Here is a 19,026-nt window from a genome sequence, read left to right as displayed (position 1 = left end):
TAGTCTCCTTACACATTATTCCTCTCCATGTACTCTATGATTAAGCCATACTTTGAAAGAAGATGATCCATCTCCCTTTCCTGTGCCTTTGAACTGGTTGTCCTCCATATCTGTGGTGCTATCCTTTCATCTTCTAGAATTCCTGTCTTCAAAATTATCATCAACCACCAACCTCTGGAGGTCTCCTCAGTTGTTAAAGCATTCCTCTTTAAATTTATCTTCCATCTGCTCTGTATCTCTATGTATTTATTTGTATACATGTTTTTTCCTCATTCGGTTGTAAAGCTGCTTGAGGGAAGGAATTGTTTTAGCTTTTTCTTTGTATTTCTAGTACTTAGCATAGTACCAGGCATTGTAGTAAGCACTTAATTAAATTCTTATTGATGGTTCATCAAAATAGTTTCCTAAATATCCCTATGTGAGTAAAAATGTATCCAAAGGCATTTTCTCATTTAGAGAAGAATAAAATAATAAAGAAGATGGGGAGACCATGAGTGACTTTAGTTAGTGCAGAAACTGGGAAGTTTATTTCCTCTGATGTCTTGCCTAATAACCTCTTTAAAAGACAATATTTAAAGTATAATGGTACTTATTCTCTGTATTTTAGGAAATTTAATATTAAAAAATAGAAATAATTTTGTGTCTGTTGAGAATCAGGGCTATATCTCTTGTGATTGGATTGACCAACTTGCGGCTAATTCTCCTTCATTTTAATAAGCCAGTGAGAAGTGATAAGGGAAATGGAGAAGATGATGACTACTGTATACCCATTCATCATATTCTTGGCTTCCACTACCCCTCAACCATCTGTTTTATGATTTAAGTTTTTTTTACTGCTGAGTCAATAGGGGTGGGAATTTAGTCTTTAGAAGATGACTAGTTTTTTTGTTGTGTTTTTTTTTTTTTAATTTAAAAAAAATTACATCTTGTTGACTCCAAGACTATATACTTTTGTTATCTACTGGAATATATGTAAAGGTCTTTCTCATTTCATTTCAGGTGGTATGGTAAATTTTGAGCCTTGTGCTTGAAGCTTTTTGCCTCTGAATTAAATTTAGTTATATTTTACAGCTAAATTCCTTTTGATAGAACAAGAAAGAAGTGAAAAATTAAGTCAGGGATAGATGGGAATTGTCAATTTTGGAGGGATTATGGGAAGATAGATACACTAACGTATTATTTGTGGAGCTATGAATCAATACAGCTGTTTTTGAAAGTAATTTGGAATTGAATAATAAAGTGATTAAAATGTGTTTAACTTTTAATTAAATATTCCATTACTTAAGCTTATACTTGCAGGAAAGCATTGCTAAAAACAAAAGTTCCCTTATACACCAAAATATTTATAGCAGCACTTTCTTCCATAGTAAAGAATTGGAAACAAAGTAGATGCCCATTGATTGGGGAAAGACTAAACAAATTCTGGTACAATAAATGTAATGCACTATTACTGCACTATAGGAAATGACAAATATTATGAATGAAGAGAACATTGAAAGATTTACATGAATTATTGCAGAATGAGGTAAGTAGATTTAGGAAAGCAGTATATGCAATGACTGTAACAATGTAAGTGCAAAGAAAAACCCTAAAAAACCCCAAAGAAAAGTAAATGTTGCAGATTATAAATAAACGTGGCTCAAGAGAAGAGAGATGAGAAGACATCTCTGTCCCACAACTTTGTACATATAAGATACATGTAAGGTAAACTTAAGTTATCACAGTAGAAAGCACTTGCGTTAAGGGATGCTAGAAAAAAGCTTCTTGCTGAAATTGGAATTTGAGCTGAGATTTTGAGGATTTGAACTGAAGGAAGCCTGAGATGCCATGGGGTGAATATGAAGTAGGAGAGCATTCTAGTCATTGAGGACAGCCATTGAAAATGTGTAGAGTTTGGAGATGTAGTATTTTGTTCAAGGAACATCAAGGAGGTTAGTGTCCATGGATTGTAGAGTATGGGAGTGGAGAGGGAGAGTGTGTGTGTAAGATGCAAGAAGACTAGAAGGGTAAAAAAGGGCCAAGTTATGATAGATTTTAAATGCCAGAATATTTTATATTTGTTCCTGGAGGTAATAGGAGACCAGTAGAGTTTATTAAATAAAAAGCTAGCCTGGTCATACTTGTTCTTCAGGAACAGCAATTTGACAGTTTGAATGGAAGATGGACTGCACTGAGTAATTGAGGCAGAGAGACTAACCAGCAAGCTATTGCAGTAGTCTAGATTGTAGGTGATAAGGGCTTATACCAAAGTGGTGACATTGTTAGAGTAGAGAAGGGGATATATACCAGAGGTGTAAGGAAGATAGAGTTGACAGGCCTTGGCAAGAAATTGGAGATGCAAACACACACACACACACACACACACACTCACGGCAGTGAAAGAGAGTGAAGAGTTGAGAATGCCATCTAGGTTGCAAGTCTGGGCTATTGGGCAGATGGTGGTGTCCTTTGACAGTATTAGGGAAGTTTGAATACGGGAAGGTTTGAGGATGAGTGGGTGACAAAAACAATGAGTCCAATTTTGGACATGTTGAGTTTAAGATGTCTACAGGATAGAACCCCTTAAAGGTATGGGTGAGTAGGGTAGGAAACCAGTGGTTTAGAGATGTATGCAAGATGCAGTTCCAGAAAAGGAGTGGTTAGAAAAGGATTTGAGCAGTTTCTTGAACATTTAGAGAGAAGAGGGTGATGAGAGGGTGATTTAGATAACTATTTTGAGCTTTACAAAACTTAAAATCTCAGATTGAAATAGTATTTTAAGTTTATTGATTTATTTCATCATGAGAGTCTCGGTTACTTATGTGTACAAAAATGGAAACTCTTTTGATTAAGAAGATTTTGGTCTAAGGAAAGAATTTTATTGTGCATGTGGTCAGAATAGCTGAATGAATGGGAGCTAAAGAGCTCAATTTCCTCATAGGAACTCCAGTAAGATGGAAGAAAACAGTATCAAACCAAATAAAGATTACGAAAGCAAATAACCTTCTTTCAGCCCAGATTTGCAAAGGACAACAACCAAACACTTGCAGGTAACTGAGGAGCAGACCTGGGGCTTTAGGAGAGAAGTAAAGTATTGGGAGGCCTTTTCCAAAAAAGCATAATAGGCCAGATGAAAAAGAAAGTACAAAAATTCACTGAAGAAAAGAACTTCTTAAAAAACAGAATTGGCCAAATGGAAAAAGAACTATAAAAGCTCACTGAAGGAAATGATTCCTTAAAAATTAGAATTGAACAAATGGAAGCTAATGACTTTATGAGGCATTAAAAAAACAAAAAAAAAGACAATAAAACAAAGTCAAAAGGATGAAAAAATAGAAGAAAATCATTGGAAAAAAAACTAACTGGGAAACTATATTGAGGAGAGATAATTTAAGAATTATTGGACTATCTGAAAACCATGATCAAAGAAAGAGCTTAGACATCATGTTTGAAGAAATTATCAGGGAAAACTGCCCTGATGTTTTCAATCCAGAGAGTAAAATAGAAATTAAGATCACTTCCTGAAAGAGATAACCAAAATGAAAACTTCCAGGAATAGAATAACCAAATTCCAGAGCTCCCAAGTCAAGGTGAAAACATTGCAGGTAGCCAGAAAGAAACAATTAAAGTATTGTGGAGCCACAGTCAGACTCACGTAGATTTACTAGCTTTCACATTAGAGGGGTGAAGGACTTGGAAAATGATCTGGAAAGCAAAGGAGATAGTATTACAACCAAGAACAACCTTCCCAGCAAAATTGAGAATAATCCTTCAAGGTGTAAAAAATCAAACACTGATCCTATATTTTATATTTGATTCCATTCTGTAATTGATTCTGTTCTGTAATCTTATTCTGTGTTTTATGTAACAATGTAAGTCTTTTCTTTGTCTCTGAGTGAAGAAACTCCTGAATTCAAAAGTTCAGTCTTCTCTCAAGATAGGTATCAAAGTTTGTTCCTATTGATCACTTTTAATTAAAAAAAAACTGAGCTAAATTTAAAGGTTCAATGCTCTCATAAAAAATTTTAATTCTAAGGATATTGTTATCTCAGTACCACCTGCCAAGGAAACCTGTTGTCCCTCATAACTTCAACTAATGAGAAATTCCATGACATCTCTTTGCTATCCTTCAGAGCATATAAGCTGTCATGGTCCCATCTCTGCCTTTCCTTGCCCAATTAAAGGTAGTTTTATATCATACCAAGGATCCAGTGTCTGGTGCACTATCAATGTCCTTGGCATGTAGCTGGGTCCCAGCAGCATCCCTCTAAGACAGAGAGGGGTTGTCTTGTTCCCATGTGTGTATAAACCTCTTTTTCTTCATGTAACCAATCGTAATTCCTCATCCCTATGATGCTGCCAACCCTATAACCAGTTGAATTATTTCCTCACCTACTGTGTTCTGTTTTTTGTTTTATGATTATAAAAGGGATCTGTGCCTCCAATTCTAAGTCTTTGGCTATTTTATTACCAGGTTTGTGCCTTGCTAATGAACTCTTACATTGCTTGGAGAAAATGTGCTTTACCTTTATGTTGTGGCAAGGGGAAAAAATGGATATTTAGTGAAATAGAAGACTTTTAAGCATTCCTGATAAAAAGACTAGAGATGAATAGAAAATCTGACATTTAAATTGAAGACTCAAGAGAAACATAAAAAAGTTAACTTGAAAGAGTAATCATAAGGGACTCTATAAAGTTGTTTAACTGTTTACATTCCTATAGGAGAAAATGATATATGTAACTCCTCACAACTTTTATCATTATTAGGGCAGTTAGAAGCAGTCCGCATATACAGAGAGCATGGGTGTGAGTCACTTATGTAGGGATAATTTCTTCCCCCCACCCTTTCTCCAGTGAAAGGGTGAGAAAGAGAAAAACCCTGGGAGAAGGTAGAAAGGAGAGGCAGAATGAGGAAATTTTCTCACGTAAAAGAGGCACTCAAGGAAGGACAGGTAGTGGTAAATGCTGGAATTATACCTTCATTGGAATTGGTTCAGAGAATGAAGATATTATATATACACTCAGTTTGGTATAGAACTCTCTCTCATCCAGGAGAGAAACAGGAGAGGGAGAGGATAAGAGATGTGGGAGAAGGGAGGAATGATAAAAAAGAGGGCCAGTTAAAGGAGTTAATGGTCAGAAGTAAAATAGACCTTTGAAGAGGGACAGGAAAGAGAGAGAGAGAGACAGAGAGAGAGAGAGAGAGAAGGATATAAAATGGAGAAAATAATATGGAGGGAAATACATAGTTAGTTATAACTGTGAATGTGAATGGGATGAATTTACCCATAAAATGGAGGTGGATAGCCAAATGGATTAGAAACCAGAATCCAACAATAGTTCTTTGCAAGAGATTGCACTTGAGAGACACACAGTTAAAATAAAAGACTGAAGTAGAATTTATCATGCTTCGGCTGAAGTAAAAAAGGCAGGGGTAGCAGTTATAATCTCAGACAAAGCAAAAGCAAAAATAAACCTCAGTAAAAGAGATAATCGGAGAAATCACATTTTGTTAAAAGGTACCGTAAAGGAAGTAATTTCAAAAAAAAATTAAGGGCAGATTTCTCAAATAAAGGCCTCCTTTTTAAAAATACATGAAGAAGTAAGTCAAATTTATAAAAAATAAGAGCCATTCCCAACTGATAAATGGTCAAAGGATATGAACAGGCAGTTTTCAGAAAAAGAAATCAAAGCTATCTATAGTCATATGAACACATGCTTTAGATCGCAATTGGTTAGAAAAATGCAAATTAAAACAAATCTGAGGTACCACCTAACACATATTAGAAATGACATGTCTGAGGGGATGAGGGGAAAGCAGATACACTAATGAATTGTTGATAGAGTGGTAAACTGGTCCAGTCATTCTGGAAAACAATTTGGAACTATGCCCGAAGGGCTATAAACTGTGCCTGTCCTTTGACCTAGAAATCCACTACTGGGTCTGTATCCCAAAGAGATCAAAGAAAAAGGAAAAGGACCTATATATACGAAAATATTTATAGCTGGTTTTTTTTTTTTTGTGGTGGCAAAGAATTGCAAATCAAGGGGATGCTCATCTGTTGGGGAAATGACTGAACAAGTTATGACATGTAATTGTGTAGAACTACTGTTGTGGTATAAGAAGTGATGAGGGGGGTGATTTCAGAAAAAATATGACAAGACCTGTATGAACTAATACCCCCCCCCAAAAAAAAACCACTACCAAAAACAACAACTGTGAGCAGAACCAGATCATCATTGTGCAAGATAACAACAATATTGTAATGATTATAAACTGTGAAAGACCTTGGTTACTGTAATCAATAAATACAATTATCCAAAACAGTTCCAAAGGAGTCATGATGAAAAAATGCTGTCCACCTCCAGAGAGAGAACTGATGAACTCGAGTGCAAATTGAAGTATAGTTTTCTTCCTTTAGGGTTTTATTTTGTATGGCTGTTTGGCGGTCAGTATGGCTAATATGGAACCATGTTTTGCATCATTTCACATGCATAATTGACTTTTGCTTGACTTTTCAGTGGGGAGGGGAGGTGAGGGAGGGGGAGAGAGAATTTGGAATAGAAGATTTAAAAAAGTGCTGAAAACAAAAAATGAGATATGTTAAAAATTAAAAACAAACCCAGAAATTGATGGAGAAAACTTAAAGTGTGGGGGACATGTTTTGGTGGAGAGGATTTGTTAAACATTTACCACAGGGTAATTTCCTCAGAGAATTTAGTCACTTGTAAGTATTCTGTGTCTGGATTTAGAATAAGTAGTTGACTCTTCCTAGGGGCTCTAGAAATTTGCAGTCTCTGAAATGTGTGTTTTAAAAATAATTTAAAAAAATTCTCCACCTTCCTTTTCCCCCCGAGAAGATGTTACAAGTCTTGATAAACACATGCTTTAACCAGAAGATAAAGGTGAGTCTACGATTTTATATAACACTTTGTACACAAGAGAACCCAGTGTAAGGGAGAGCCAATGGGCCATACAGTATACATCATAATGAAACAGGAATTTACCAGACCATTCACATATAGAGGAGCTATTGGAATCAGATTCTGAGAAAAAAAATCTCAATCTAGGATGTCAAGGCAGAAATATGAATTAACAGAAGACATTGATGATAAATTGTCTTGCAATGATAAACCAATAGTCTAGGGTAGTGTTAAACCTAAATATAAATGTTATCACTAAACTCTGTGTGTGTGTGTGTGTGTGTGTGTTCTTTTGGCTGCATCTTGACTTAGAAAACCGCATATTAACATTATGTTATATTTTTATTTATTTTGTTAAGTATTTCCCAATTACATTTTATCTGGATCAGGTCTCTCTACTCCCCTCCCCCATGGGTGCATGTTTGATATCTCTGGTCTAGAGGAGTAAACCTGAAACATACTACTGTCAAAGAGGTGATGAATTCAAAATGCAGAGAGAATTATACATTTTTGGGCTTGGCTAGTGTTTCAATTTTTAAGAAATCTTATACTTTTGTTCAGTGCATTAATTTTTATTTATTTTTATTTGATTTTATTTTTGCTTTTAATTCTGAATTCTCTTCCTCCTTGCCACATCCATTGAGAAGGCAAGAAAAGCAAAGCACATTACAAATGGTCACACTGTACTTTGTTTTGCTGGACTATACACACTTACAATAGAGTTTCTTTGTTTTCTTTTCCTGTTCCTGTTCCTTTTTTACTTTCTTTTTCTCTTACCCCCTTTACTGTTTCTCTTCTTTAAGGGCATATTATAAATGCACGTAAAAAGTCATTTTTATCTCAGAAATTCTCACGCGTTTTATTTGTTCTTTGGCATATTGATTATTTAGGATTTTATTATTAAGCTTCCATCATTGACTGTGTGTCTTCTTTGGTGGTCCCTTCACTGATTACCATTTTTATTGCATTATGATCTATGAAGGGTGTGTGTTCTATTTCTTCCTCTTTATGTTTGCTTGCAAAATCTCTGTGCCTTAAAATGTGGTCAGTTTTTGCAAAAGTCCCATTTCCTGATGAAAAATATGTGTCTTCTTTAGTAGTCTCATTTGAAGACGCCATAAGTTTTTAGCTCCAGTTTCTTCAGCTGTTTGTTCAGTTCTGTATTTTCCTTTTTCCTTACCTTCCTGTTGGACTTTTTCAACATAGTAATCTCCTGCCATTATTGTGTTATTATGTGTGTCTTTTCATAGTTTAGACATATTTCTTTTTTATTTGGATGCTTAGGCAGTTGGAGCATATAGATATACTATTAAATTTTTGGTTGTCCATGTCTTTTTTCCTTTTAGTATAATGGAGTTTCCTTGTTTATCCCTTTCTTTGTTTTGAATGTTTCTTTTTGCTTTGTCTGATAGCATAATTGTAATTTATGCTTTTTTTATTTACCTGATGTACAGTTCATATTTGTTTAGCCTTTCATTTTTATTTATTGTATGTCTTTTTTCAAAAAATGTGTTTTTGTAAGGAACAGCTCGTAAGTTTAAAAAAAAATTTCCATCTGTCTCATTTTATTGGGTTGTTTAATTCATTCACATTAAAATTATGAGAGGTTTATATTTTCCTCCATTTGTCTCTAATTTTTTCCCCCAAAAGGATTTCCCTTCTTCTGCTTATGCTTCTTCAGTTATTTTAGTTTAATCAATTTTAAGTCAGCCCTATTCCTATTTGGTCCTCTTTCTCCCCAACCTTGTTACCCCTTTCCCTAGTTTTGGAGATTTCATTATGAGTTAATACTTTACTCTTTCTGTAATCTGTATCTAATTATTTAATTCTTCCTCCTTTCTTCCACTTCTCATTTAAGTAGTCAAATAGAACCCCCCCTTCCTTCATATTGTTTTGCTTGTTAATTTTTAAAATTCCATTTTCTACATTTTTTTCTAAAAGGGATTTCTTTCCTTTATTCTCTTTATTATTTAGCTTCCCTTTCTGTTCTAGACTTTTATTATTTGATTCATGACTTTTAATTTAATGCTTATTTAATATTTCTTTAGACTTTGCTCTTCATGGAATTAAAGCTTCTGAGGTACTTATTTTGGGTACTTTTTTCCTGATTGGTTTCTGTGTTGTCTTTTCCCTGGGTTCATGTCTTCTCACTCTTCTGGGTGTGAGTGTTCTTATGAATTCTGATTCTCCTTATTTTGTTGCAAGTTGAACAGTCTCTCTAAGTACAAAAATCCCTGGAGGTTTGATTTTCCTTTAGAGAATATAATTCTTGCTTCTCATTTGGGAACATTTTTCAGTAGTTTCCCCTTCCTTCACTGAAACAAGATTTTTCAATTTCTTACCCCCTTTTTCAATACCTCCTTTTTCTTTCTCATCCATTCTCTTTTAGTTCTTTTTTACCTGAGAGACTATAGGCATTATTTTACTTTTATTGACAGCCTTTGATTTAATTAGGTACATCACATTGTTCCTTTTATTTTCTTCCTCTCCTTTTCTTCCTCTCCTCTACATTTTTTATGCTCTTCTATTCTTTGATTTAGTTCCATCAGAAAACAATTGATTCAGCTGTGGAAAGGTTTTGTGAGATTTAGATCCTGATGTTTCCACTCTGTCTCTCTTCCATCACTTTGACTTCTACTTTCACCCTCATCTCCTTGTATGCCTTTTAGAAAGAAATCTTTTAATGGTCCCTGTTTTTATTTTTTTGTCATCCTTGTTTGCCATGTTTGTTTGCCCTTGTGTTTCTGTTCTCTGGGATATTTGAGAAACAAATATTTTCTTTAGGTCTAATTTCCTTTCTAGGGACTTTTCAAATGCTTTTGTTTAATTGAACATGTTCTTTTTTTTCATTAATAGGTATGCTTAGATTTGCAAAGTGGGTCACCTCATATTGAAGCTCAAGCTCCTTTTTTCTTCCATATACATTATTTTGGGCTACCTAGGTGGCACAGTGGCTAGAGTACTGGTCCTGAAGTCAAAAGAATCTGGCCTCAGACATTTACTAACCGTGTGGTCCTGGGCAAGTTACTTAACCCTCTTTACCTCAGTTTACTCATCTGTAACATGAGCTGGAGAAAGAAATGGCAAATTACTATCTTTGCCAAGAAAACCCCAAATGGGCTCATGAAGAGTTGGACATGACTGAAAGGACTGAACAACAAATACATTATTCCATTTCCTCCTGTGGTTTCTGAATGGGGAGGAATAGTCTTGTGTGATTCTAACTTACTTCTTTTTATATTTGAAGGTTTTTTTCCTCATTGGAATTGTTAAATTTAACCACTGTATGTCTTGGAGTTCGCATCTCAAACTTTTTTTCCGCCTCCTGGAGATGTTAGGAATTATTGGTGGTTTTTTGTGAATTATATTAATGGGATTCATATTTTTAACTTCTAATCTTCTGCTAGGAGACTAATCTACTAGGAGACTTAAGTTTTATTATTTGTCCTGTCTTTGAGATGACTATGTTTTCCTTTTAAGGACATTATACTTTCTTTTAACATTGTTGCTTCTTGTTGCTGCCCTTACAGATTGTCCCAACTTTTGTATATTTATACTCTTACTTAGCTATTCTGTTCTCTCTTGAGACCTATTAGTATTATGAAAAATGATTCTCAGAGCTTCCCCCCGTGGGGTACCCTCCCCCCTTTTCTAAAGTTCTTCAGAAGGACCCATTACTGATGATGAGATTACATTGGAAGCTGCCCCAATTTGAGTGGAAGCAGATTCTTCTGCCTAGATAGCTCAGGGTTGGGAGTAGTATGGTATGGTTGGGGGGTGATCTGATAGAAGAGGTATTTCCTCGTGGGGATGTGGGATGATATCAGTCCCCATTGATCACAAGATTAAGTGACCTAAGTCACAGACTCAAGATCCTCATTTTAATATAGCCCACCTCCCAGTGTGTTGACCAATCAGAGTTGATTGGCACTCCTTGGGAACACCAACTCTTTGAAGGGCATGTAACTCTGTACCCCCAGCTCCCAAATCAACCCAGTTCTGGACTGTAATTCCTATGCAATGCATGTCAAGCCAACTTGAGAGAAATTAAAATGTGGACACTCAGCCTGTTTTGTTTGTTTTTCTTAGAACAAACCCTGTGAGAGGTTGACAACATAGAATCTATGTTTGCTATTTTGCCAGTTATTTCTGTGGTGCAGGCTTTCACAATTCTTATTTTTTTTTGTAAACCATTTAGGAACAACCTGTTCTTTGCACAGATCTTCTTCTTTATTGGGTATTGATTTGTTTAACTTGGTTTTACAGTATTTATTCATGGATACCTGTGCTCCTATTTAATTTGGAGACCATTCTCCATTCTGTTATTATTATTCTCATTGTTTCTTTTATCAGCTCATGCTCCATGTCTTTATTTCAGATCTCTTCCTCTTGGGATCTTTGCTAATTTTTAGTTATTTTTCTGCTTTTGCTCACTTTTTGTTGGTAGTGATGGTAGTTTCCCTGAAAAGCTGTATGTCCGAGTCTTCCCAGCCTTTTCTTATCTTAGACAATTTACAGTTTACCACCCTTGATCTCTGTCCCTTGATCTTTTGAGAGAACAAAATAAGCCCCCAGTAAATGCTAGACTCTTTCTCTGAAACTTAACTGAGTGCCACACTTTCATCTACATATGCCCTGCCCCAGTGTCCTGTGTTCCTCCTTTCTGGGCTGGTTCAGGGTTAGTTTTCTTGCAACCCTGTGGATCAGCTTATGGAGTCCTGCTTCAGGATCATGGTAGACATTGTGGAAGGGGTGCTCATTGAGTGTGTTAAATACAGGAATTGATTATTAGTTTTCTCTGTTGTTAGTTATTTGGTTTTTACTTTGTGTTCTTGGGTGTCCTAACATCATGGAGATAGCTGAAATTGCTTTATTTCTTCTATATCATTCCTTTCAGAGAGCTTTGAAGAGGTCATGCAGATTGGAGAAAATATCAAGTCTTCCATCTTATTTGTCATATTGTCAATATACTTTGAAAAAGAACTGTTCATAAATGTAATTTTAAAAGAAAAGCTGCAAGTGATTTAAAAAAGAAAATTCGTATAGCTAGGGATATCAGTGACAAACACAGATGAAGAAAATAGCTCCAAAACCATTATGTGTAGATCCTCAGATAAAGTTATAGCTTGGTTACAAAACCTATTAGAAGTCCTATTAGAAGAGATGAAACGAGATTAAAAATATTATAATAAATAAAATGAGAGTTCTAGAGGATATAATTGGAAGTAGAAAAAAGCTTGATACAGGAGTTGCAAAATCTTACCTATTTAATGGTTTCTTTAAAGATTAGAGTGGACTAAATAGAAACCAGTGACTCCATGTGACAAGAAGAAATACAAGAATATAATGAATTGAAAAAAAGAGATAGAAAATTTTTCCTATCTGAAACAACTGATTTAGAAAACAGGACAGTGAAAGATAATTTAAAAATAATCCAATTATCAGAAAACCATGATCAAATAAAAAATCTGGATACCGTATTTCAGGAAATTATAAATAAATTCTGCCTAGTCTTATTAAAACCAGAGCTCAGTATGAAAAGAGAAAATAAAAATAATTTACCAGTCAATTCCTGAAAGAAGCCTCAAAATGAAAACTCTTAGAAAAATCATTGCCAAAATCTAGAGCTTTCAAGTCAAAGAAACAGTGTTAAAATAGGCAGAAAGAAAGATTTCATTACCAAATAATCATTGCCAACATCACATGTAACTTAGCAGCTAGCACTGTAAGGGAGAAGAGAACTTCAAAAATGATATTTAGAAGAACAAGAGCAAAAGGTTCTAAACAAGACTAAGTACCATTTTTTGAGGGGGAGGGGTTTGGGAGGTGAGAATTAAACCTTTAATGAAATATTTGTTATTTGTTATTTTTTTTTTCATGATAGATTGTTGTTTAGTTGTTTCAGTCGTGTCCTACTCTTCGTGACCCCATTTGGAGTCCCCCCCACTTTTTTTTTTTTTTGGCTGGGCAATGGGGTTAAGTGACTTGCCCAGGGTCACCCACCTATGTTATGTGTCTGAGGCCGGATTTGAACTCAGGTCCTCCTGAATCCAAGGCCGGTGCTCTATCCACTGTGCCACCTAGCTGCCCCGACCCCCCACTTTTCAAAAAAAATTTAAATAAATTAATTTTTAATTAGCTACAATCACTCTTATATGCTTTTGAGTTTTAAATTTTTCTCCCCCTCTCTGCCCAAGACGGCGCGCAATCTAATATAGGCTATACATATACATTCTTCTTAAATATATTTTCACATAAGTAATGTTGTAAGTAAGAATTAGAACCAATAGGAGGAACCACCACAAAGAGGAAACAAAACAAAACAGAAGAAAAAAATAGCAAATAGTATGCTTCGATCTGCATTCAAACTCCATAGTTCTTTCTTTGGATGTGGATAGCATTTTCCATCATGAAACCTTTGGAGATGTCTTAGATCTTTGTATTGCTGAGAAGGGTTAAGTCTATCAATATTAGTCATTGCACAATGTGGCTGTTACTGTGTACAATGTTCTCCTGCTTCTGCTCACTTCACTCCTCATCAGACCATACAAGTCTTTCCAGGTTTTTCTGAAGTCTACCTGCTCATCATTTCTTATAGCACAATAGTATTCATTACATTCGTATACCACAACTTGTTCAGCCATTCCCCAGTTGATGAGCATTCCCTCAATTTCCAATTCTTGGCCACCACAAAAAGAGCTGCTGTAAATATTTTTGTACATGTGGATCCTTTTCCCATTTGTATGATCTCTTTGGGATACAGCCCTAGAAGTGCTATTGGCTGGGTCAAAGAGTATGCACATTTTTATAGCCCTTTGGGCATAGTTCCAAACTGCTCTCCAAAATGGTTGGATCATTTCACACCTGCACCAGCAATGCATTAGTATTCCAATTTTCCCACATCATCTCCAACGTTTATCATTTTCATGTTTTGTCTTGTTGGCCAATCTGATAGGTGTGATGTGGTATCTCAGAGTTGTTTTGAGTTGCATTTCTCTAATCAATAGTGATTTAGAGCATTTTTTCATATGACTATAGATGGCTTTAATTTCTTCATCTAAGAACTGCCTGTTCATATCCTTTGACCATTTATCAATTGGGAATGACTTGTATTTTTATAAATTTGACTTAATTCTCTATATATTTTAGAAATGAGGCCTTTGTCTGAGTTACTGGAGTAGTTTGCCATTTCCTTCTCCAGTTCATTTTACAGATGAGGAACCTGAGCAAAAGGGCTGAGTGACTTGCCCAGGGTCACACAGCTAATAAGTGTCTGAAACTGGAGTTGAACTCAGGAAGATGAGTCTTCTTGACTCCAGGTTTAGCAGTCTGTCCACTGTGCCAACTCGCTGCCCTCTTCATGATAAGACCAAAGCTAAACAGAATCTTTGAAATGCATTTGCAGGAATTAAAAGGAACCTAGATTAGAAGCTACATTAAATACACATAGATATATAGGTATATCTATATGTCTGTGTGTGTGTGTGTATATACATACACATACATATATATGTATATATACATATACATACACATATCTGCGTAGCCTTTTCGGGGGTGGGGAGGAGAAAAAAAAGTAAAGTAAAACATGAACAGCAGAGAACAAAAGAAAACCTAGAAGGAAACAAAGAAAAGCTTAGCTTTGAAAACATTGCCTAATATTTATTATATATGTTTTCTTGAAGTGTGAGTTTATTGTTTTATATTTAATCCTCTCTTGAATCCTTTTCTTTTTCACTTAAGATCTGAAAATACAACTAAACAATCAGACCCAATCCTGTATAATTTTTAAATAGTTCTAAGACTCTTGAATGTATGAGGATGAAGGGGAACCACTTGTTTCTTTTCTTCCTAGTAGAATGTAAATCTTTCTTCATCTTATAGTCACCTCCACTTGCTTTAATGTAGGAGTATATATATGTGTGTGTGTGTGTGTGTAAATTTTTTGTTCATTTTAAACTTAAATACAAAACAAAAAAAGAAAAAAGAATGTTTCCATGTATACAGTAGAACTGCATCTCATAAATTTGGTGTCTCATTGTTATTCTCTTTAATGAAATTATTGATTGTTTCTGTGCTTTGTTCTTTGGTGCACTCATTCTTTAGGTTTTTGATTATTTAGTTTCAAATTAATTTTTAATCTGTGTTTCCATGGCCCTTTTTTTAATGTAATTTTTATTGCATTATGATTTGAAAAGGATATATTTAGTATTTCTTTTCTGCATTTCTGCTTTTCTGCGTTTGATTGTGAGGTTTTTATTCCGTACTACATGGTTAGTTTTTGTGTGGTGCCATGTATTGTATCTCTTAGAGAAAGGCATGTTCCTTACTATTCTTATTCTGATTTCTCCAGAGGTCTTTCATATTTAACTTTTTAAAAATTTTATTCATTTCCGTAACTTCTTTTTTATTTTTTTGTTAGATTTATCTAGTTCTGAGAGGGGAAAATTGATGTCCCCAGCTAGTATACAATTTGAAACTCATTTAACTTTTTCTTTTAGAATTGGATGCTTTACCATTTCGTGCATGTGTGTTTAAAATGTTGTTTCCCTGCTTATCTCTTTTAATTATATCAATTTTTGCTTTTCCTTCATCTGAGGTCATGATTGCTACCCCTGTTTTTTTCTTACATCCGCTAATTAGATTCTGCTTCAGTTCTCTCATTTTTTTGTTTTTTTTTTTACTCTGTGTGTGTGTGTCTCTGTTTCAGGTGTGTTTCTTGTAAACATATTGTCAGAATCTGGTTTTTAATCTACTCTTCTGTCTTCATCTGTTTTATTTGTTATTTCATCCCATTCAGATTCACAATTATGATTATTAAACTGTGTATTTTGTTCCATTTTATTTTTCTTCATTTATCCTTCCTTCTCTTTTTTAAACTTTCTAAGGTCAGTTTTAAGTTGGAAAAGGTTCGTATTGTCTTGGAGAAGCATGGAACTTCTTTTTACCTTTTCAATATATTTTCAATCTGTTAAATTCAATATATTTTCTTTGTGCTCACTTTCCAAGGCACTCAATGAGAATTGCAAGAATATAAGAGAATTAACTTTTATTGTGATGTCCAATAGGCCTTTAATTTGAATAAAGATTAAATCCTATATGTATACTGAATAATGATTATATTTACATTAATATTTGGGTTTTCAGTCATGAATGTATCATTACAATTGATAACAAACATTTATAGAATGCCTAATATTTGTTATGTAAGTTATGTAATTAAGGTGTACTGAGTTTGCAAAGAGGGATACTTCAGGATCCTTGTCCTTAAAGCACTTAGTCTTATGTTTGAGTAGGGTTGGGGGTGATGGGGCGGATAGCATGCATAAAGGAATGATTAATATTACAAAGTAGCATGGACAGCCTTGTTATTCAAAAGATAATTTTAAGTTTCAAGTCTTAATACTTTTAGCTAAGTAGTGTAATAGGCAGTCAGTTAATAAGCATGTATTAAACACCTGCTAAACATTGTGCTAATAAGCATTGGAGATACAGAGAAAGGCAGAAGTCTGTTCCCGTCCTTGGAGCTCCCAAGCTAAGAGGGGTAGAGGGAGCTGGGAGACAGTAAGCAAATAAATAAATACATGCAAAATATATTCACAGTGAATATTAAGCACGGAAGGCACTAAGATTGGAAAAGGCTTCATGTGGATGGTGGGGTGTTAACTGGTACTTGGAAGAAGGCAGGGAAGCTAGAAGGCAACTAGGTGGTAGAGTAGATAGATTGTGGGTTCAAATCCTATTGTAGATACTTAATAGTTATATGTGACCCTGGGAAAGTTGCTTAATCTCTGTGTGCCCAAGTTTCCTCATTTGTAAAATGAGGATAATAATTCCTACCTAAAAGGTTTATCGTGAAGATCAAATGACATATTATATGGCAAGTGCTTTACAAACCTTAAACTACTATAAAATGCTATTATTATTATTCCTCCATCTGACTTTATTTTATACAAAAACTAATTAGAAGAGCTTTAAATCTGAATGTGGATGTAATTAACAAGGTCGTATACATTTTTAACATACTAGCTGAAATAACTGCTTTAAAGGCACATTTTGTTATATAAATAAGTTACTTAATAAATTGGGCTCGAGTATACATCCTCATTTCCTTATAAACGTGAACCCATAGCTCACACTTAATAATGCTTTTGTTGTAAAGTTAAACTTTCATTGTCTCCACAGGCAGCAGAAGGTGTGACTTTCATTGGACCTGACACACATGCTATTCAAGCCATGGGAGACAAGATTGAAAGCAAATTATTAGCTAAGAATGCAAAGGTCAACACAATTCCTGGCTTTGATGGGGTGGTCAAGGTGAGAAATAATTTTACTGTTGGTTTTCTACTGTAGCTCTGTATTACATAAACAAAATCAAATGTTTTGTTAAAGTGCAGTCATTGTTTCCTCATACACTTATGTAAAAAGGAAATTTTGAACCTTTTGAAGTAGTCCTAATATTTTCAGTAGCATTAACTGTAAAAATAAGTTACCAACTGAGATTAGCACTTAATCAAAAAGTGTTGGCTTTTATAGTACAGTAAAAAATTTTTTAAAATTAAAAATGTGTGCTTAAATTTTGTTCAAGGCAGTTCGGTATTTTAAACATTTATGAAATTTATTGTGTGTTTTTATGTGCTGTATTTCAATATGTGTAAGATTAACCTGCCTTGCTGGGGAATAGTTAGTACCTAGACAGTGCCTATCAGCTTACTTAAGAACTTACAGAGAATTAGGGAGGTAGCAGGGATTGATCTGGCCAGAAGACGTCAGACAAAAATAAGGCAAACATCAAGAATGAGGACAACCATTCCATGGTTATTTGTTAAGTTAAACTTTGTTGTTGTTCAGTGGTTTCAGGCATGTATGACTCTTTGTGATCACGTTTGGGTTCTTCATGTCAATGATACTGGAGTGGTTTGTCATTTCCTTCTCCAGCACATTTTACAGATGAGGAAACTGAGGCAAACAGGGCTAAGTGATTTTCCTAGAGTGACACAGCTACTGAAAGTCTGATTTGAACTCAGGAAGGTGAATCTTCCCGACTTCAGTCATTCACTCTATCCACTGTGTCATCTGGCAGCCCCTTCAGTTAACTGGTTGGAAGCAAAAAGGAACAAATGTGACTCTGGAGGTAGTAGTTAGTGTAAAATATATATTCCAATAATTTTAATGTGTGTTAGCTTTAAGCTCCATTTCAGGCCCTACCGTACATTTGAATTTAAGTGAAGAAAATTTTTTGATCTGCAAAATATTTTCCTATATAATTGCCTGTGACTTTTGAAACACAAAGTTAGAGCTGTGTATAGTGTCAAATGCCTGAAATTTCTTCTATTGGAAGAACTGATGTTAGTGGATAGCTTGAGCTACACTTCTGAGCTATAGTGGGGCTAAAGCCAATCCACTCTCTGTGCTAGATCTGGTGTCAGTATAGTGAGCCCCTGGGAATGGATGGTCACTAGCTTTGTAAGGAGCAGTGACCCTGCCCAGGTCAGAAATGGATCATGTCAAATGATGATCAGTAGTGATACTGAGCCTGTGAATGATTGCTACTGTTCCAGGTTGGGAGAGATGGGGGACCCAGGTCCCTCTCCCCCCCCCCCCCCCCCCAAATATCTCATAAAGTTATTCCCTGGTTTTGTTTTGTTTTGTTTTGTTTTTGGTTGGGCAATGGGGGTTAAGTGACTTACCCAGGGTCACACAGCTAGTAAGTATTATGTGTCTGAGGCCGGATTTGAACTCAGGTCCTCCTGAATCCAGGGCTGGTGCTCTATTCACTGTGCCACTTAGCTGCCTCCTGTTCCCTGTTACTGTGAATAGAGAATTTATAGTACTTTACTTAAATAAGAAGTTTAAAATTTGTGATCTAAATCCTAAAATTTCTGTTTTCTTCATTTTTAAAATATAGGATAGTTTTTAATTTAGTGCATGCCTATGTGTGTGGGGTTTTTTTAATTAATTTCTTTTGATTTATCAACAATCACTTGCACAAGCTTTTGAGTTTTAAATTTTTCTCCCTCTCCCTCCAGCCCTTCCTCCCCAACATGGCTTGCAGTCTGATACAGGCCAAGTATATACACACACACACACACACACACACACACACACACACACACACACACA

At 35.1% G+C, this 19,026-nt stretch overlaps 1 protein-coding gene across 4 annotated transcripts in view; it reads left to right on the top strand.

The window, feature by feature from the left end:
* Window positions 1-19,026, top strand: part of PCCA (propionyl-CoA carboxylase subunit alpha) — a 473,473-nt gene that overhangs the window by 122,218 nt on the left and 332,229 nt on the right. For all 4 annotated transcript variants that reach the window (XM_027854094.1, XM_027854095.1, XM_027854096.1 and 1 more), the window contains exon 7: window positions 17,089-17,220. In XM_027854094.1, the coding sequence (XP_027709895.1) occupies window positions 17,089-17,220 (132 nt within the window). The remainder of the gene's footprint in view (window positions 1-17,088; window positions 17,221-19,026) is intronic.

The sequence above is a fragment of the Vombatus ursinus genome, unplaced genomic scaffold, assembly GCF_900497805.2.
Source record: "Vombatus ursinus unplaced genomic scaffold, bare-nosed wombat genome assembly UNPS02010304.1, whole genome shotgun sequence".
Lineage (NCBI taxonomy): Eukaryota > Metazoa > Chordata > Mammalia > Diprotodontia > Vombatidae > Vombatus > Vombatus ursinus.
Note: the sequence above shows the minus strand (reverse complement) of the source record. Positions and strands in the feature narration are given on the sequence as shown.